Below are 21,935 nucleotides of genomic sequence, written 5' to 3' on the forward strand. Positions count from 1 at the left end.
CATTATTGTCTATGTCCATGGCCTATGCATATATGTATATACTTTGTTTGAAATATTTTTGTTTATTTTAGAAAGTGGAAGGGAGAGGGAGAATTAAAATCAGCAATGATGAGAGAGAATTGCTGATTAGTTGCCTCCTGCATGACTCCACCCCCACACTGGTAATTGAGCCTGCAACCCATGTATGTGCCCTGACTAGGAAAGAACCAGTATCACATGACCTCATCATTTGTGGAATATAAGAACAGCATAAATTGATGAACAAAAATAGATTCAGGGACATAGAAGCATCGAACAGACCAACAAACTTCAAAGGGAAGGCAGGGATTTAGGGGGTGGGTAAGAGATCAACCAAAGGACTTGTATGCATGTATATAAGCAGCACACATGTACCCAGACACTAGAGAGGTGAGGGCATGTGCTGGGGAGTGGGGGTGACCAGCGAAAAGCCAATGGAGGAAAGAGGAGACATATGTAATACTACATACAATACTTTAAACAATAAAGAATTTAAAAATGAAAAGAACCATGACCTCCTGGTTCATAGGAAGAGGCTCAACTACTGAGCTACATCAGCTTCATTATTTTAACATTTACAAAAATACATGTAATTTTTATTGTTGATAGTATTATCTATGTCTCCCATGTCCCCCTCTGTATATATTCTTGGTGGATCTCTTGCATTCCTCCCACCTCCTTCCCCTCAGAGATCTGTTGGTCAGCCCCAGTCAGCCAGGCCTCTGGTCCCATCAGGTCCCTCCCCAGGAGTCACTTCCTGTGTCACATCTTTATTCACCCAAGTCATTGGCTGGGATGCCAGTACTGTCCTGGGCGGTTGAGAAAACTACATTACCCAGAAGGAACTGCACTCCTGTGGGCGGTGCTAAAGGGCATTTTGGTGTCTGCGCATCCGGTTAGGGCGGGACTTCCTGCTTCCTCCTCCCAGTGGACATTTTAACCTCTTAGGTCTGTTCACAGAGTCACAGGCTTCAGGGCGCTGGTCGGGAGCAGGAGGAGGCCTGGGGGGCAGCTGCCTGCGGTGCGGGGTGTGTCTGAGGCTCCTTGAGCCCCAACAGACCGAGATCGGGTCTCCGTGCCTCCCGGACTCCTCTCTGCTCACAGCGTTCCCGCAGCCTGGCCCCACTTCACCCTCCAGCCTGGGGGACCCGCGCCTCTCAGGTCCTGCCGCCCAGGTCCCAGCGTTCAGAATGGTGAGTCCCTCGTGGGTGACACATGGGTGATGGGGAAGAGGGTGGAAGGCTGCAGTGCCACCTGTAAGGACGTGATGGTGACACTGAGCTGGGAGGATTGGGAAACCCGGGCCTGTTTGGGTCTAAAGACAACAAAGATGAGGTGTGGTTTTGTGTGAGGAGTTTTCCTTTCATTCTCAGGACAGTGGGTTGTGAAAGAAAGAGGGACATTCTCTGGGGTAATGGACTAACTGTTCCTAACATTGCTCAGAGGAAGAACAGACTAGAAGACAGAGGACAGCAGCTGTGGACAGGAAGGGGAAGTCCTGTAAATGGTAAGGGAACTGGCAAGAGTGAGCACTGAGGACTGAGCCCTGAGATCATACAGGATCTGGAGGGCACCTGGCCTCGGGGCTGGGCAAGGTACTGAGCAGCCTGAGCCATAGAGCCTGGTGGCTGCCAGGCTCCCAACAGACCGTTTTCTTTGCACAAATTCCTGCAAATGCAGAATCGTTAGGTGTACGGGTTTGTGGAGCTTATTTGAGAGCCTCACACACTTGTGGCCTCTGAGATAGGAGAGTCCTGGGACTGTCAGTTGCTCGTATCCCTTGGACCTGGGCACTTTGAACAGACACTAAGCCCAGATCCTAAGGCCAGGAGTAGGGCTACATGAGGTGGACCTTGTTTTTGGCCACCAGTGTGATGAGTGCGAGGTCCTCCAGACATAGGGTCCAGAATGTGCCAAGGCTTGGAGTAAAGAGGGAGCTGAGTCAGGAAAGTGCACATATGTATTTTAAAATACATCTATATTTTTATTGATTTATATGTAGAAAGCAAGGGGGTGGGAGAGAGACAGAAAAACAGTGATGAGCAAAAAAAGGGATTAGTTGCCACCTGCACAATCTCCACTGTGGATCCAGCCCACAACCCAGGCATGTGACCTCACCTGTGCATGAGTCTGTGCTCAACCAACTGAGACACATCATCCAGGACTGTAGATCACTTTAATATAGGAAATCACGGTCAGGTTGGTAAATTGTAAGAATTCCTTCTTTTTTAGTGCAGCGTAGTATTCTATTGTGTAGATGTACCATAGTTTTCAAATCCACTCATCTGCTGATGGCACTTAGGCTGTTTCCAAATCTCAGCTATGGTGAATTGTGCTGCTATGAACATAGCGTGCACATATCCTTTCTGATTGGTGTTTCTAGTTTCTTGGGATAGATTCCTAGGAGTGGAATCACTGGGTCAAATGGGAGTTCCATTTTTAGTTTTTTGTTCTCCACCAGTTTTTTGAGGAAGCTCCATACTGTTCTCCACCAGTATGGAGCTTCCTCAAAAAACTAAAAATGAAACTCCCATTTGACCCAGTAATCCAGTCTGCATTCCCACCAGCAGTGCACGGGGGTTCCTTTTTCTCAGAATCCTCGCCAGCCCTTGTCATTTGTTGATTTGTTGATGATTGCCATTCTGACAGGTGTGAGATGGTACCGCATGGTCGTTTTGATTTGCATCTCTCGGATAATTAGTGACTTTGAGCATGTTTTCATAAGTCTCTTGGCCTCCCTTCTGTCTTCTTTTGAAAAGTATCTATTTAGGTCCGTTGCCCACTTTTTTATTGGATCGTTTATCTTCCTTTCGTTATGTTGTATGAGTTTCCTGAAAATGTTGGAGATTAAACCTTTATCGATGACAACACTGGCAACTATGTTCTCCCATACAGTGGGCTTTCTTCTTGTTTTGTTGATGGTCTCTTTTGCTGTGAAAAAGCTTTTTATTTTGATGTAGTCCCATTTGTTTATTTTCTCATTAGTTTCCATTGCCCTAGGAGCGGGATCGGTGAAGAAATTGCTTCGGCATATTTCTGAGATTTCGCTGCCTGTGGATTCCTCTAGTATTTTTATGGTTTCCTGTCTTATGTTTAAGTCCTGTATCCATTTTGAGTTTATTTTTCTGTATGGTGTAAGTTGGTGGTCTAATTTCATGTTTTTGCATGTATCTGTCCAATTTCCCCAACACCATTTATTGAAGAGATTGTCTTGACGCTATTGTATGTTCATGCCTCCTTTGTCAAATATTAATTGAGCATAGTGGTTTGGGTCGATTTCTGGATTCTCTCTTCTATTCAATTGGTCTATATGTCTGTTCTTGTGCCAGTACCAGGCTGTTTTGAGGACAGTGGCTTTGTAATACAGCTTGAAAACTGGTATTGAGATCCCACCTACTTTGTTCTTCTTTTTCAGGATTGCTGCAGCTATTCAGGGTCTTTTTTTATTCCAGATGAATTTTTGGAGAGTTCTTTCTAGGTCTGTGAAATAGGCCGTTGTTTTTTTAATGAGAGTGCATTGAATCTATAGATTGCTTTGGGTAGTATGGACATTTTAATGATGTCGATTCTACCAATCCATGAACACGGTATGTTCTTCCATCTGTTTATGTCTTCTACTATCTTTTTTTCAGTGTCCTGTCGTTTTCCATGTATAGGTCTTTTACCTCCTTAGTTAAGTTTATTCCTAGGTATCTTAATTTTTTTGGTGCGATGGTAAATGGGATTGCTTTTTTAGTCTCTCTTTCTGTATGTTCACTATTGGTATATAGAAATGCCATAGATTTCTTGGTGTTAATTTTGTGTCCTGCTACATTGCCGAATTCAATTATTAAGTCTAATAATTTTTTTATGGAGTCTTTAGGGTTTTTTTCTTATGTATAATATCATGTCATCTGCAAATAAGGACAGCTTTACTTCTTCTTTTCCAATTTGGATGCCTTTTATTTCTTCTTCTTGTCTAATCGCAATGGCTAATTCTTCCAGTACTATGTCGAACAGGAGTGGTGGGAGTGGGCATCCCTGTCTTGTTCCTGTTCTTAGGGGAAATGGTTTTAGTTTTTGCCCATTGAGTATGAAGTTGGCTGTGGGTTTGTCATATATGGCTTTTATTATGTTGAACTATACTTCTTCTATTCCCACCTTGCTGAGAGTTTTTATCAGGAAAGGGTGTTGGATTTTGTCAAATGCTTTTTCTGCATCAATTGATATGACTATGTGATTTTTATCTTTCACTTTGTTTATGTGATGTATCATGTTTATTGATTTGTGGATATTGTACCACCTTGCATCCCTGGGATAAATCCTACTTGGACATGGTGTATGATCTTTCTGATGTACTGCTGGATCCGATTTGCTAGAATCTTGTTGAGGATTTTGGCATCTATGCTCATGTGGGATATTGGCCTGTAGTTCTCTTTCATTGTGTTGTCTTTATCCGGTTTTGGTGTTAGGGTGATGCTGGCTTCATAGAAGGAGCTTGGAAGTTTTCTTCCTCTTGATTTTTTTGGGATAGTCTGAGTAGGATAGGTTTTAGTTCTTCCTTGAATGTTTGGTATAACTCTCCTGTGAAGCCATCTGGCCCCGGGCTTTTGTTTGCTGGAAGCTTTTTGATGACTGCTTCAATTTCTTCCATAGTTATTGGCCTATTGAGATTTTTAGATTCTTCCTGATTGAGTTTTGGAAGGTTGTATTTTTCTAGGAATATGTCCATTTCCTCCAGGTTGTCCAATTTGTTGGAGTAGAGTTGTTCATAGTATTTTTTAACAATCCTTTGTATATCTGTTGGGTCTGTTGTTATTTCTCCTCTTTCATTTCTGATTTTGTTTATTTGGGTCCTCTCTCTTTGCTTCTTGGTGAGCCTGGCTAGTGGTTCATCAATCTTTTTATCCTTTCAAAGAACCAGCTCTTGGTTTTGTTGATATCTGGTATTGTTTTGTTGTTGTTGTTGTTGTTGTTGTTCTTTTTGTCGTTTATCTCCACTCTGATCTTTATGATTTCCTTCCTTCTGCTTACACTGGGCTTTTCTTGCTCTCTTTCTAATTCTTTGAGTTGTAGCGTTAGGTAATTTATTACCATTGTTTCTTGTTTTTTGCAGTAGGCTTGTTGAGCTATGATCTTCGCTTTTAAGACTGCTTTCGCTGTGTCCCATAGCTTTTTGGATTGTTGTGTTTTAATTGTCGTTTGTTGCCAGGACGTTTTTTATTTCTTCTTTGATCTCTCTGGTTACCCAGTCATTGTTTAATAGCAAGCAATTTAGTCTCCAGGTGTTTGGTTTTTTTGGATTGTTTTTATTGTAGTTGATTTCCAGTTTTATGCCATTGTGATCTGAGAAGATGCTTGATATGATTTCTATCTTCTTGAATTTGAAGAGACATTGCCTGTGACCCAATATATGGTCTATCTCTGAAAATGACCCATGTGCACTTGAGAAGAATGTATATTCTGTGGCTTTGGTGTGAAATGTTCTGAAGATGTCAATTAATTCCATCTGATCAAGTGAGTCATTCCATCTGATCAAGATGATGTCCAGCAGTACATCATCTTTGCTGATTTTTTGTTTAGAGGATTTGTCCAATGGTGCTAGTGGGGTACTAAAGTCTCCTACTATGATTGTTTTGCTGTCAATCTCTCCCTTGATATCTTCCAGTAGTTTTTTCATGTATTTGGGAGCTCCTATATTGGGTGTGTATATGTTTACCACAGTTAGTTCTTCTTGTTGGATTGTTCCCTTCAGTGTTATGAAGTGGCCTTCCTTATCTCTTCTTATGTCCTTCACTTTGAGATCTAATTTGTCAGATATAAGTATTGCTACCCCAGGTGTTTTTTTTTTTTCATTTCCATTCGCCTGAAAATCCATTTTTCCATCCCTTCACCATCAGTCTGCGTCTTTTTTTTCTGAGTTGGGTGTCCTGAAGACAGTACATATATGGGTCATGTTTTCTTATCCACTCAACTACCCTATGTCTTTTGATTGGGGCATTTAATCCACTTATATTTAAAGTTATTATTGATAGGTACTTGTTTGTCGCCATTTTTATTCTTTACCCCTGTGTTCCTTCTTCGCTTACTATTTCTTCTTTTTACAGCAGACCCTTTAGCATTTCTTGCATTGCTGGTTTGATGGTAATAAACTCCCTTAGTCCTTTTTTGTCTGTGAAGCTCCTGATTTCACCCTCAATTTTGATTGATAGCCTTGCTGGGTACAGTATTCTTGGATTCAGACCCTTCTTTTGCATGACTTTGTATATTTCATTCCATTCCCTTCTGGCCTGATGTGTTTCTGTTGAGAAATCAGTTGCTAGTCTGATGGAGTTTCCTTTGTAGGTAACTTTCTGTCTTTCTCTGGCCGCTTTTAAGATTCTTACTTTCTTGTTGGTGTTTGCCAGTTTAATTATAATATCCCGTGGCATTGGCCTTTTGAGGCCCATTTTGTTTGGGACTCTGGGAGCTTCTTGGATTTGTGTGAGTTTTTTCTTCCCTATACAGGGAAGTTTTCTGTCATTATTTTTTCTAACAGGTTTTCCATTTCTTGCTCAGTTTCCTTTCCTTCTGGCACCCTTATGCGGATGTTGTTTCATTTCGTGTTGTCCTAAAGTTCCCTTAGGCTCTCCCTGTTTTTTAATTTTTTTTTGTAGATGCTGCTCTGCTTGGGTATTTTTTCCTACCTTGTCTTCTAGCTTACTGATGCGGTCCTCTACTTCTTCTAGTCTACTGTTGATGCTTTCTATTGAGTTCTTTATAGCAGCTATGTCGTCTTTCATTTCTTCTTGGTTCTTCTTCATTTTCTCTTGGTTCTTACACATGTTATTGAATTTGTCTTCCATTCTTTTCAGCCACCTTATGACCATTTCTCTGAATTCTTTCTCTGACAGGTTGCTTGTCTCCATTTCGTTTACTTCCTTATCTGATGATGCCTCCTTTTCTTTCATTTGCAGGGTGTTTCTTTTTCTCCCCATGATCTCTCTTCTCCGGGTGTCTGGTTATGTAGTTCTCTCTCTCCTGTGTTGATTTAAAGGCACAAAATACAACACAACAACACACAACGCACAAGGCACTGAACACAAATGTATTCACGATACTAATAACCCCAAATGAAGGTGAACACCAGAGAAAAGAGAATTAGGGGGGAAGACAGAAAAAAAAGACTGCAAAAATGAAATTGAGAAAAGGAAAAAAAGAGAGAGAAAAGAAAGAGAATAAAAAATAAGAGTGGAAAAAACTATTTATATGAGGAGAAAACTCCAAAAAACAGCCACTAATCCCAACAAATGCAAGCAACAAATACCTAGAGATGAATGCAAACTACAAACAACAACTAATATCAAGTGAGGCGAGGAAAAACAGAAGCAAAAAAACAAAACAAAAAGAAAAAGTGAAACATTCCCACAAACAAGCATAAAAACCCGAATATAATCAACAATCGAGCAAACAACAACAAAAGGACAGAGAGAAAAAAATTTGGATAGTGAATAGAAGAGAGAGGTGTGTATGGACTTAGATTAGGGGATTGGAAATTAGATATATAAGTAGGATGAATTTTTAACGGGGTAAAAAGAAGGAATAGTGAAAATCTAAAGCGGGAATAGGGTAAGAGAAACAGGATAACAAAAGGGGAAAAGTGAGGAAGAGAGTGTTGGCATAAAGGTAAAGTTGAGATAGAGTAAAACGATGCTAAAGGAAAGATGAAAATATAATATAGAACACTAATCCCAAAATAAAATAAAGAGAAAATAAAATGACACTTTAAGAAAATGTAAAATTGTAGTAGTAATAATACTTAATAAAAATAGAAATGTAATAATTACAAAGGTAAAATCAAGTGAGGAAAAAAGAAAAAAGTAAAAGATGAAAAAATAAAAATGTGCAGTAGTGAAGGTCATTCACTTCCTCTACTGTTCTGTTTGGCACGCCTTTTTCCTAGTCAGGACAGTATCGAAGTTCCCTGCGTTCCACTGCTCCTCAGTGTTGTAAGCCACAGTCCTGTTTTTCAAGCAGGCAGTACTTCTTTGTTATACTCCTTTATTTGTGTTTACACAAGAGTCAATTTGTGATTCAACCCCTGGGTGGTAGTGTTTCTGGATTGACCTCCAGGTCTATGAGTCCTCTCTAGCTAGTGCTTAGATTTTGTTTTCCCTGTCGCACTTAATACTGGTTTGGGGGAATGGGCTGCCCCAGAGCTGCTTCTCTCATCGTTATTCCCCGCTCTGATCCCCAGCTTCCACAAAAACAACTTCCCCCTGCAATCTCTTAAAGTCCCCAATTGGGTGATCCTATGTTCTCGGCTTTAATCAAAAGCAAGGATTTAAGAGAAAAAAAGAAAAAAGAGCCAGAGTAAGTGTGCGAACTCGCGAATTTTACCCTTCAGTGCTGCGTGCAAGTCTGTGTAGTTTTTTTTCTCCCTGGCTCTAAGCAGCCAGCACACTATTAAAATTTTTAGGCCGCCCTTTTGCACCCAGTTCAGTTATCGGTTGCTTTTTAGAGTTCCCTTCTGTTAGCAGCCCTGCAGATCCCCTTACACATATGCGGATCACTCTAGCCCCAATGGCCGCGGATTTTTGGGGGTGCAGACTTCCCTGGATCCTCTAGCTCCCACTGTGTGCGTTTCTCTCTCCTACCTGGATCACAGACCTCACGTTTACCTAGGCAAAATCTGACCTTTCCATGAGAAGATGCAGAGCTCCTCTGAGTCCGCGTATTCACGCTGCTTGGGGTCTGGTATTCCTGGGTTCGCAGCTGTTCCCTGAGTGTTGTTGTTGTAGATTCCCGGGATTTTTAGACTTCTGATAACAGCCACTTTCCCCTTCAAGATGGTGCAGTCTCCGCATCAGAGCCGGTTGCTCCAAGAGGGATTTCAGCAGCAGTGGAGGCTGCACGGTCAGGGGTGCCCTCTCTGGCAATCCCCAATAGTCCCTTGGAGTATAGATGTCCCTCAACTCACAAATAAACACTCCCCGTGCGACTAGACATTCCTTTCCTTCTGTCACGCACTGTCTTGCAGTCTGTCTTCCTGTCGGCAGCCATCTTCAACTCTGCCCTGCATTACCTTTGAAGTTGTGCCTATGGGAATGAAGCTGTGTGAGAGAAGTGTTGTTTAAAGAACTAGGAGCAGCAGATTGTGAAAAGTGATGGCCTCAGCACCTTGGGAATGGGGTCAGGCTGATGAAGTGTGATGCCCTGTTTTTGGTGTCTTAGAGGAAAATTCGGAGGGGCTAAAAAGCTAATTTCTGACAAGAGCAGTGTGAAATCACTCACACTCTCTTTATGACCAACATCCCTCTCTAACCTATGTTCTTGACACCCACTGTATTGATAAGAGGCAGTGTGGTGTACATGGAAGGTCCAGATCTCAGGTATCTTCTATCTGCTCCTCTGCCTTAATTATTGTGGGAAGAAAAATATCAGCAGGAAAATAAGACAGTGGCTCTCATGGGATGAAGCCCTGGTATTTTCACAGATGTGAAGAGTGCAAAGAGCAGATGGGTGTGGAGGGTGGGGAGTATGACATACTTAGAATGTTATGAGTGAATCTGATCATGGGCTTTACTGTCCCCATTATGACAGGATGTGAACTTTAAGGAAGTGGCCATTGCCTTCTCTCAGGAGGAGTGGGTGCTCCTTGATGAGGTTCACAGACTTCTGTTCTGCGATGTGATGCTGGAAGTGTTTGCACTTGTATCATCGGTAGGTAAGACTTTCACATTCTGCCAGTGTCCTGAGATGATGACCTCTCTTTATTTATTCCTCATCCATAGCTTTCTCTCTCCCACAGTCAGAACATTGCCTCTGCTAATTTCCCCCACTGTCCTCTCAAATGTGCTTTGGCTACCAGGGATGAGTTGGATGGGAACCCTGAGCAAAGGACTCTATAAACATCCCTAACACCTGTAACCTCAAAAAGTACAGGAAGTGTTAGGGAGTAAGGAGTTTTGCAGTGAGCTTAATGGGTCCCAGCTTGTACTTTCTCTTCCTGGGAGGCTGACAGTGTCCACATGAATGGCTTCAATTTCTGCACTCCTTCTTTAAAAGGTTCTTTGTGGCAACCTGTGCCATGTTATGGTCTTTACTACACGAACTATGGGCTGTTCTTGTAAGGCCCCCATTCAATTGTTTGTAATATTCTGTTCTCTGAATACTATAGCAAGCTGGCCCAGTGCAGACTGCTCACTTCTTCATCACCTCTTCCTCTGCATTGGTGCCTCTGCAGTATTATGCAACATTGACTTGCACATGTGTTATGAGGTGCACATATGTGCTAAGTGGTCCTTGAAACCAGCTACTCCTTTATTGAATTTTACTTGGAGTAAGACGGAACCAACTTCTTGCACAGCTTGCTCCTGTCTTCTGCAAACAAGCTGTGCTGAATGCTGTTAGTTGAAGGATGAGCTGGAGCGCCATATTCTCATCCATGTGGTTCTTGCCATATTTGTGTCATATTTATGAAGAGGCCTCCCTGTGTTGTGATCTTCATTAGCCCAGAAAGTCCCAAGAGCCTCTTATTAATCCTTCCTGCACATCTCTTATTTTCAGACAATTGCGTGGAACTAATGTGTGATGTGTAACACACTTTTGCAGTGGGACTTCCCCCTGTCACCACATCCATTTCCTTACCCTTTCTCACTTTTCAGGTTGTTGGCATAAAATCGATGGTGATGAGGCCTGTTCTGATCAGAGTGTATCTATAAAAGGAGAGTCGCAGGTCAGGTCTTCTAAGACAGCTCCAAGCACCCAGAATATCCCTCTGTGTAAACTGTGTTTCACTGTGTTAAAAGTTATTTTGCACCTGACTGGATCTTATGCAGCATATTTTGAGCAGAAAGTATTCTGTAGTGACACATGTGTTGGAGACTTTAATTTTAGTGCAAACCCTCAACAGAAACAGAGAAATGAATGTGGGCAGGGGCCCTGGAAACAAGCTATGGACAGGGCTTCCTTTGTGAGCACACCCAGCTTCTACTTATCTTCAGTGCCTTCAACCAACAGGGAGGTTGGGGAAGACTTACGATACAACTCAGAGCTTCCCAAGCATCAGTCCACTCTCAACACTGAGGAGCTACACTGTGGCAGTGAGATTTCACAGGATTTTCTTGATGGAAAATGTCATCACCAGTGGGATGAATGTGAAAATGCTGCCAGCCACAACCTGAAAGCTGTTCAATGCCCGGGTGTCTGTTCTGGAGAACTGCCTTTTGAGTGTAACAAATGTAGGAAAGTTTTTAGACGAATCTTTAACCTCATTCGACACAAGACAGTTCACACTGGTGGGAAGCCATATGAATGTAGAGAATGTGGGATGTCCTTTCTTCGAAGTTCTAACCTCACTATACACCTCAGAGTTCACACGGGAGAGAAACCATGTTGAGTGTTCTAAATGTGGGAAGTCTTTTAGCCATAAGTCTAACCTTATTAGACACCTGAGAGTTCACAGTGGCGACAAGCCATATGAGTGCTCTGATTGTAGAAAGTCCTTCAGGGATGAGTCTAGCCTCAAACAACACCAGAGAATTCACACTGGAGAAAAGCCCTATAAGTGTAGGGAATGTGGGATGTCCTTTCCTCAAAGGGCTCAACTCACTTTACACCTCACAGTTCACACTGGAGAAAAGCCATATGAGTGTACTGACTGTGGGAAGTCTTTTAGCCAGAAATATCACCTTATTAAATGCCTGAGAGTTTACAGAGGCCACAAGCAATATGAGTGCTGTGATTGTGGGAAGGCCTTCCATTATAAATCTTCCCTGAAACAACACCAAAGAGTTCACATTGGAGAGAAGCCATATGAGTGTAGAGAATGTGGGATATTCTTTCGTCGAAGGTCTAACCTCACTGTACACCTCAGAGTTCACCCTGGAGAGAAACCATATGAGTGTATTGAATGTAGGAAGTCTTTTTATTGTAAGTCTATTAGACACCTGAGAGTTCACAGTGGCGACAAGTCATATGAGTACTGTGATGGTGGAAAATCCTTCAGGGATGAGTCTACCCTCAAGCAACAGCAGAGAATTCACACTGGAGAAAAGCCCTATAAGTGTAGAGAATGTGGGATGTCCTTTCGTCAAAGGTCCAAGCTTCCTTTATACCTCAGAGTTCACACTGGAGAGAAGCCATATGAGTGTACTGAATGTAGGAAGTCTTTTAGCCACAAGTTTAACTTTATTAGACACCTGAGAATTCACAGTGGCGACAAGCCATATGAGTGCTGTGATGGTGGGAAATCCTTCAGTTATAAGTCTACCTCAAACAACACCAGAGAATTCACACTGGAAAAAAACCTTGTAAGTGTAGAAAATGTGGGATGTCCTTTCCTCGAGGGGCTCAGCTCACTTTACACCTCAAAGTTCACACTGGAGAGAAGCCATATGAGTGTAGAGAATGTGGGATGTCCTTTTGTCAAAGGTCTCACCTCACTGTACACCTCAGAGTTCACTCTGGAGAAAAGCCATATGAGTGTAGAGAATGGGGTGTCTTTTCATCTAAGGGCTCACCTCACTGTACATCTCAGAGTTCACACTGTTAAGAATCCATATGAGTGTACTGAATGTGGGAAGTTTTTTAGTCAAAAATGTAGCCTCATTAGACACCTGAGAGTTCACACTGGAGAGAAGTGTTAAATGTGCAGGGAATGTTTAGTTTTTCTCACTTAGAATAACAACACTGAAGGAGACTCTTTGGGACCTTTTTTCCTGAATTTAAACCTTTTTTAATGGAACATGCTCTCTGATATATTCCTCATAAGTTTCAGGTACAAGTGAGGCTTGAAGGAGCTGCATTGTACTTGCTAACAAGCCCAGACCTACTACCCGATTGATGTCACAGTGAGCATTTGTAACTGAAGAAATTTCACCTCTGCCACCTGGCTCACCTGAAGAGTGTGCATCAGTCACAAACCCTGTGTCCTCAAGGGAAATGTATTCTGTGTTCTCACTTGTGCTTGAGAAAATTATGATTACTTCAAGCTCTTGACAGGATCTTCATTCCTTTCTCTCTGACTAGGGAATGCATCTGTCCCACGGTTTTTCCAGAGAACTCATCCTAAGCTAAGGAGTGCTACCACTTTCAGGGACATTGTGGGTCTCACATTATGCTTTTGTGAATTGTTTTACTTTCTAGTTCACCAACCTGCAAATTGCTTACTGTCCTCTGTTCTGGTTTATGATCTTTAGTAAAGATGTTTTTTCTTCTGTAGCTTTTTTTTTTAATTTCACTCTCTGGATGATTTGATAAGAAAGTTGTGATCTATCATCATGGGGAGATGAACAAATATGGTGGATTCCCCAACTTTCAGTGCCTTGTAAAGCGTATAATAATGTCAGAAAAATCACTCTGCCCATTATTGACTTATTTTATACCACTGACCAAGGCAATGAAATAAAGTTTGCATAACTTTGTGGTTCTAATTTGCAGCCTGGTGCCTCTAATGTTGGTGAGGTCAGTGGTCCCCCAGAAGAGGAGTTCTTTTTTGTGCTTCTATCATTGTTCTCACATTATCCTCTGATGAGTTGATTTAGGTTCTAATTCACCAACCTGTTTGCTGTCCTCTGTTCTAGTTTATGATCTTTTAGTAAAGGTGTTTTTTGCTTTTCTACCTTTAATCTTGTTGGTTATATTCACTGCCTGGGATGATTTGAAAGGGTAATTGTGATCTTTCAGCAGGGAGAGTGGAACATATATGGTGGGGTCCCACACTCTCTGCACCTCGGAAGGCACATAATGCAAAAAATCACTCTTTGGCCAATATTGGTTTATTTTGTATTGCTGACCAAATCCTTTAAGGAAAATCTGCATGACTTTTTGGTTCTAATTTTTTTAGCCTGGTGCCTGTATTTTTGGTGAGGTCAATGACCACCCAGAAGAAGAGTCCTTTGTTGTGCTTCTGTGAACAATATGAATTATATTCTCTGTTCATAGTATGTCTTACATACTGCAAAGGAGCCCTGTGCTATGTTGTATGAAATTTCATAGGCTGGTTTCATTTGTTGTTACACTGTGAAGTACAACTAATATTAGGACAAACACTGTTTTCATAGTGAGTGAGAGAGATGGCAGTGCATTGGATGAAAATTGCCTCTTCTGAACATTATCCACAAATAACCCAGTCCTGAGTCTTGTTTGTCCTTTTTGTAGCTGGAGTGATTGGTTGTGAAAAGAATGTCATGGTTTTGTGGATTCCCTGGGCCCCTGTATGGTGTTCACCTCAAGGTTATCACAACAGGCAGGAACTCAAAGCTAGAGGAAGAATAATTGTGTAATTAGTCCCAGGTTGTGTGTTTTGTGACAATTCAGCATTCTTGATGATTCTGATAGCAGTAGTCTTCACTTCTGGACAATATTTGCTGCCATAGACGCAACAGTGATTCTCTCAGGAAATGAGGAGAGAGATGGTCATCTATACGTATAAAAAGGTAATATGCTAATTTTCCATTACGGTGTCCCAGTAATGACCAATTTGCATATTGACATACCAGCAGGAGGCTGCACGTACAGCAGGGGGCAGGCGGCCGGAGCCAAGTTCCCAGGGTTCTGAGGAGAGTGCCTGACAGGACCCCGGACTGCAAAGAAGGAAGTGGAAGTGGCCACGGGGAGCTCTTCCAATCCCCCTGCACGGACACCCTACACCAGAACCCCTGGGGAAATGGGGAGGTTGACCAGACAGGGAGAGGACCCAGCCTTGGGGGTAGCTGCAGCCCACACCTGTGACTCCCAATCTCTTCCCCCGCCACCTCCTCCAGGGGCACCCACAACAGTAGTATGCTGGCGACCACTCGTCAGTGCCCCCAAGGCACCCGCGGCCCACCACTGTGGGCCCCCTCTGCTGGGCCGGGCATGCCTCTCCTCCCTACAATTCCAGACCTGGGTGGAGGCAGGCCTGAGCGACCCCCCAGGGTCAGACCTTTTCCCCCAACAGCAGCAGCACCGTCTCTGCAGTGGAAGCACGGTGAATCTCACCGGGGGCGCAGCTGAACCCGTCCTCCTAGCCCACCTGGCTCTGCGCTGGCCCATGCGCCCCCCCGCCCCCCAGGAGATTGGAGCCCCACCCTGAGCAGGTACAGCTGCGAAACAACCATGTGCAATTTAAAGAATGGCACCAAGCGGGAAGGTTTGACAGTTACTTCCCCTTCGGCCTCGCCAAACCCCTAACGCCCTGCCCCCGCCAGTGCCTCCAGGGCCGACCACCACTGCAGGGCTTCTGGCCAGAGCCCTCTCCTTGGAGGCCTGCAGAACCCTCTGCAAAGCTTCCATAGCTACAGTCCCAGGAAACGATCATGCCCTCCTCCCCTAATCAGCACCTTCTACCTGTGAGGGTGCCCGTGAGCTTAAAAATAACAATCCCTTCCCGTTTAGACATCACTTACTTGATGAAACAGTTCTAGGTTTATTAGCTCAGAACATCCTCATGACAACCCAGTGAGGTAGGCGGAGAAGAGATTACAATTCCCATGGTATATGCATATGTATTCAGATCTGAAGCTCAGAGAGGAAAAGTGTCAAGCCTAGTGCTTCCCGAGGTACAGCACACACCCCACGGGAAGGGGGCAATTTGATTTAAAGTGGAGGCAATTCGAGAATGAGTTAACAGTGAAATTTTTGCATTTCTTATGATTCTAAGGGGCCTCTTCTACAGTGTATCCTCCTACATAATAAAAGGCTAATATGCAAATGACCGAATTGTGGAATGACCAGTCACTATGATGCGCGCTGACCACCAGGGGGCAGACACTCAACGAAGGAGCTGCCCCCTGGTTGTCAGTGTATTCCCACAGGGGGAGCGCTGCTCAGCCAGAAGCCGGGCTCATGGCTGGCGAGTACAGCGGCAGTGGTGGGAGCCTCTCCCGCCTTCGTGGCAATGCTAAGAACGTCCCACTGATGGCTTAGGCCCATAAGCCGTGTGCCCAGGGCTCCCAGACTGCAAGAGGGCACAGGCCAGGCTGACGGACCGCCCACCCCCCAAGTGCACGAATTTCGTGCACCGGGCCACTAGTGTCTATATAGAATTGCCATCTTAATTTTCTAACAACAGGGACATCTGTGTTTTTATTGGGAACCACATTTTAAAGTTTTACTTAGGTATTTGTATAACTGACATGCAATGAAAATTCCTTTTCTAATGTGTACTGTTTGGGGAGGTTGAACATATGGATAAAGCTCAGAAACCATCACATGTGAAATATGCTTCTCTGTTACTCATACCCATGGTGGGGCAAAAGTATGCTTACAGTTGTGAGTATGCAAAACATAGAATTTATTTTCTTATTTTAAATAACTATCCTATATAACCCTATCTAATAAAACAGTAATATGCAAATTGACCGTCACTCCAACACACAAGATGGCCACCCCCATGTGGTCAAAGATGGCTGCCCCTGTGTGGACACAAGATGGCCGGCAGTGGAGGGCAGTTGTGGGAGTTCAGGCCAGCAGGGCAGGGCATTTGGGATGTACCAGACCTGTAAGGGAGGGCAGTTGGGGGCAACCAGGCCTGCAGGGGAGGGCAGTTGGGGGATACCAGGCCTTCAGGGGAAGGCAGTTAGGGGTGACTGGGCCAGCAGAGGATGGAAGTTTGGGGCAACCAGGCCAGCAGGAGATGGAAGTTGGAGGCCACCAGGCCAGCAGAAGAGGGCAGTTAGGGGTGACCAGGCCTGCAGGGGAGGGCAGGTGTGGGGGGGACCAGGCATTCAGGGGAGGCCAGTGGGGGCAAACAGGCCTGCAGGGGAGAGCAGTTAGTGGTGACCAGGCCAGCAGGGGATGGTAGTTGGGGGGACCAGGCCTCCAGGGGAGAGAAGTTGGAGGTGACCAGGCCTGCAGGGAAGGGTAGTTGGTGATGACTAGGCCAGCAGGGGAGGGCAGTTAGGAGTGACCAGGCTGGCAAGGGAGGACAGTAAGGGGTGACTGGGGCATCAGGGGAGGGCAGTTGGGGGCGACCAGGACTGCAGGGGAGGGCATTTGGGGGTGACCAGGCTGGCAAGGGAGGGCAGAGGAGGGCAGTTGGGGGCGACCAGGTTTGCAGGGGAGGACAGTTAGTGGCAACCGGGTGAGCAAGGGAGGGCTGTTAGGGGTGACCAGGCTGGCAGGGGAGGGCAGTTAGGGGCAAACAGGCCGGCAGAGGAGCAGTTCAGCGTAGATCAGGCTGGCAGGGGAGTGGTTAGGGGTGATCAGGCTGGCAGGCAGAAGCAGTTAGGGGCAATCAGGCAGGCAGGCAGGTGAGCAGTTGGGACCCAGCAGTCCTGGATTGTGAGAGGGATGACTGACTGCCATGGGATTGGACCTAAATGGCAGTCAAACATCCCTCGAGGGGTCCCAGAGTGGAGAGGGTGCAGGCTGGGCTGAGGGACACACACACACACACACACACACACACACACACCCATGAACAAATTTCGTGCACCGCCCTCTAGTCTATATATAAAAGGCTAATATGCACTGTCCCCTTGGTAGTTTGGGAATGCGGGAGTTCAGTCGCTTGCTATGACATATGCTGACCACCAGGCGGAGTCACAGAATGAAAGAAGGCTCTGGCCTGCAGCCTGCAGCTGGGGAAGGAAGGTCCCAACTGGCAGCCTGGGAAGGAATGCCCCTTCTGGCAGCCAGAGGCCCCAATTGGCCCTGGTCACTGGCCAGGCTTAGGGACCCCACTCGTGCACAGATTTTGTGCATCAGGCCTCTAGTTTTATATATTTTAAAATGTATCTTTATTGATTTTTATAGAGAAGGGCAGAGGGAGAGAAACATCAATCTTCTGCCTCCTGCACGCCCACTACTGCAGATCCAGGCGGGCATGTGCCGTGATCTGGAATCAAACCAATGACCATTCAGTGAACGTGATCATGCCCAACAATATAAGACCCAGTAGCCAGGGAGACTTTATACTTTTATTATTTATTAAGAGTTGTATTATTTTCAATACTAACAACTCTAAACCTAGTTTTGCACACCCTGTATTTACCTCTTGCCCTTCTACAATCTTTCGAATTATCTAGTCCTCCATACAGCCATTGATTTACCTCCTCTTACAATAGATTAGTTCATATTTTTCATAATTTTACAGGCACTATAAGGTGTATAATTTTTAACAAGCACTGGCTTCCTTCTTGCTACACAGGTATTTTTAGATTGAACAGTAATGTTTATGTAAATAGTTAATCTTTTATTGCTAATAATATTGCATTCCATGGAAAACCACTTTATCCATTGATCTGTATATGGCTTCGGTTATTTCCACGTTTGGGGTTTTATAAATAAAACTGCTGGGAATATCGCATTCAGTTCTTCCTACAGGTGTATGTTTTACTTATCTAACTGTTGCAGTGTCAGTGAGTGTGTTAGATTTTAAGATAGGCAGGTCTGTGATCTAAAATGGTCATTCCCTTTGCCTCCCACCCACCCACAGTAGTGAAAATTCCGGTTTACGTTACTCAGCCAGCACATAAGATGGTTATTTTTTAAATAACAGGCCAGGAAATGAGTATACTGTTCACTTGTTTTTGTTTTAATAACATTTCCCTAAGAATTCTTGATGGTGAGCATTTCTTCTTGCATTAAATTACGCTGTTTTTATCTCCTTTGTTAAAATGTCTGCTCAGGAACTTTTGCCTACTTTGTCGGTTAATTTATCATTCTTACCAATAGGAGGACAGTGCAGCATCTAAGACACGTGTTTGAGTTTCACTCCTTCCTCAATGACTCAAGTGACTTCTTTGCCATATGGAACTCTTGGTTTTCAAATCTAGAAAGAAAATTGTTTGCTCAGTTTTTATCCTATGGAAAATTAATACCCACTCATACAATACTTATAAGTTTAATCTGCATTATTAACATTCTCCATCAGTGTTCTTCAAGTCTAAACATTTAATAACACATTAAGTGAAGTCTAGGTTTGTAGTATTTCTCAGTTTCCCTGGTGTAAATACTCTCATCATCACCAGGTTCAATCTGCCAAAATGATGACATGGAACATGGACACGATAACATATTTCAGTAGTACATCGTTATATTTCATTTTCAGCATACTGATCAAGTAGCAATAGGTGTGCTCAAGAAAAATTATAATAAAACAGCTGAATTATTGGGAAGTGGCAAGTGTTAAACATCTTTAAAAGTTTGATAAAAGTGTAAGTGATTTAAAGTATCCAATTTGAACAGAATATATATATATATATATATATATATATATATATATATATATATATATATATAATCTTACACTTTTATTGATTTCAGAGAAGGTAGACAGAGCTAGAAACATCAACGATGAGATAGAATCATTGATCAGCTGCCTCCTGCATGCCCCACACTCTGTATCAAGCCTGCAGTCCTGGCTTGTGCCCTGACCACAATCTAACCAGAGATTGCCTATGGTTCATATTACTCAACCACTGAGTTATTCTGGCTGGGCTAAAACACACTTTTTAACGAGCACTTTTATGTTTCCATACATGCCTGTCTCCCTGAAATGAAGTCCTCCTCCCCTTTTCAGTGCTTCCTAATTGGCATATGAAATTACTGCTGCAAGGACATAATCTACCTTTGTAACAGCTTATTTCAAATACATCCATATAAAGACAACACTTAGGAAACTTCATGAATTCTATTCTAGCCTTCTATCACAATCTGTCGTCATGGTGGTTCTGGTATCTACCTATTCTCAGATACATTAGTGACTCATTTTACTTAAAACCCCTGATGAATTTGGCCCTGGCCAGAGAGATCAGTTTATTAAAGCAACATATCAATCATGCCAAGGTTGCAGGTTCTGTCTTCACTCAGGGCCCATACAAGAATCAAATGATCAATGTATAAAATTAATGGAACAACAAGTGGGAGTTTCTCTCCCCCCCCCCAATACTATCTCTCTCTAATCAATACATTTGTGTTGTTTTACCAAATGAGTCAACAAATGTGAACACCATCACAGACCAGGGACCCTGTGGGGAACCAGCCATAAGAGTTCTCATGAGGGCAGAGCACACAGTGAAGGAGAGAACAGGAGGGGAGGGGCCCCTGCTGTCAGTGTGGCGGGTGGGGAACTGGGGCTGAGCTGCACAGACACAAGTAATTATGACATCTGTGCTCCCTGAGACTAAACCCTAAGGGATTGGGAAAAGCTCTGGGCCTGGACATGGGCCTTGTGGTCTCAGCACCTTCCAGCCAGGGGTGGAGACTGAGCTATTTTGGATTCAGGTCGTTGAGGAGCCCAGATCCCTCCCAGGTGTTCCAAAGCAGCTCCTGCTACTTGAGGCCCTCAAATCAGTTCACCTACTTTTCAGCAGCCCACACACTCCCCTGAGCCCCATGGGCATTTTTGGAATCTTTCTACTTTTGCATTTCTGGGTAATTTTCCACTTTCATTTCATTAAAATTACCACCGCCCAATCTGTCCCGGAGGTAGTATGGATTCTCCAGTAAATGGTGCTGTGTTTTATTCAATGGTGAGCCCATTCTGCTATACAAGCATTTCCAGAAGGAGAGGCTTAGTCTCAACATGATACTACATTGGGGGATCCATTACAGGTGGTCTCCCCCCTCCATAAGTTTGGCCTGTGCTGAGCAGACCCTTGCTCCTCAATGAGGTGATGGAGCCTGGTCTCTGAGGGACAATATACTGTGTGATGCGAGGTTGAAGGCAGAGAGGTGGGGTGTTGGGACAGGATTGGTGATGGGGTTTCCTCTTTGCATATGGGGGAGTGCCCATTGTATGCGTGTCCTGTGGCACACTCTGGGTGGCCCCAATTGTTTGTTTCCGTGTGTGTGTGTGTGTGTGTGTGTGTGTGTGTGTGGTCCTCAGGGTATTGCCCATGTCTACAGTGTGGGTCTGTGTAAACCTGGACATAAGCCCAGCACCTGAGTGCCCAGCAGAGGCTGCGAGTGTTCTGTACCTGCGTGTTTCTGTGCTCATGTTCTCTGTATGTTTCTCTCTGAGTCTGTGCACCCCCATCATGGGCAAGTGCATAGGCAATCTCCGGAGAGGCGTTGTAGTGGCACCTTCCTCTATATCAATATGTTCCTCTTCCCCACCCCCAGGTGAGCCCCTTCTTCTCTTCCAGGCATCTGGTGTCCCTATGGAGGTCCCATCTCAAATCTCAAGGATGGATTAAGCATAGGGTCCGTTCAGAGAGTCCCAGGCTGTGGGAAGGTGGGGAATTGGGGAAGACTCTGATGACAGACAGGAGATATAGAGTGTGGACTGGGAACATTTGGAAAGGACACTAGTCTCTGTGAAGGAGCTGGAGAATCCAGGATCCTTGTGAAGGAATATGAGGATGGATACATGTGGGGAAAAGCTGAGGGGGAAGACTTCTTGGCTCCGAAGTCCCCACTGGTAATGAGGAACTGGACATCCCAGGAGTGGGTGTCCCTTGCCATGTCAGACCTAGGCTGACAACTAATACAGGAAGGTGCCTGGGGCTCCATGGAGCATCACTCCTGGACTTCTGGGCTCTGGTCATCTACTGGGTGTGCATGGCTAACCCAACACGGGCCAGGAGGGAGAATTTGGACCAGTGTGGAGAACCATCCAGCGACCCTTTAGCACAGGGTCAGACACAGAACAAATGGAAAGCACAGGATCGCCATTGATGTTGTCAGCATTTCTCACCATCATCCTCACTGGGAGCACTCACCAGGGCAATGCAAAAGATAAGGAGACTTGGAAGCAGGTACTGACTGATGTTAATGGAAAAGAACAGGGATGCTGGAATGCTTGCAGCCCTGTACCCTTCGCAGTAAACATCCTTAACATGTGGGTATTCTCCTTGACCATAGTAGGGAATCCAGGCAGCCAGGGATTTACCCAAAGTCACACTCAGAATTGGTTTGAATTTGCTGCCCATGACAACTTCCCAAACTGCTTTTTGGGAATTTCATTCCTTTGAATCTTGAAAATCCATCTCGATGAGGAGAAAGCGAACCATCCTGACTGGTCACCA

At 44.2% G+C, this 21,935-nt stretch overlaps 1 protein-coding gene across 1 annotated transcript in view; it reads left to right on the plus strand.

Moving 5' to 3' along the window:
* Window positions 1-1,143: 1,143 nt before the first annotated feature.
* The window catches only part of LOC308239146 (zinc finger protein 792-like), a 29,347-nt gene continuing 8,555 nt past the window's right edge, over window positions 1,144-21,935 (plus strand). The window contains exons 1-2 of the mRNA XM_080651760.1: window positions 1,144-1,211; window positions 9,580-9,703. Of these exons, the coding sequence (XP_080507886.1) occupies window positions 1,209-1,211; window positions 9,580-9,703 (127 nt within the window). The 5' untranslated portion in view covers window positions 1,144-1,208. The remainder of the gene's footprint in view (window positions 1,212-9,579; window positions 9,704-21,935) is intronic.

The sequence above is a fragment of the Plecotus auritus genome, assembly GCF_963455305.1.
Source record: "Plecotus auritus genome assembly, chromosome: 15".
In the NCBI taxonomy this organism is placed as follows: Eukaryota; Metazoa; Chordata; class Mammalia; order Chiroptera; family Vespertilionidae; genus Plecotus; species Plecotus auritus.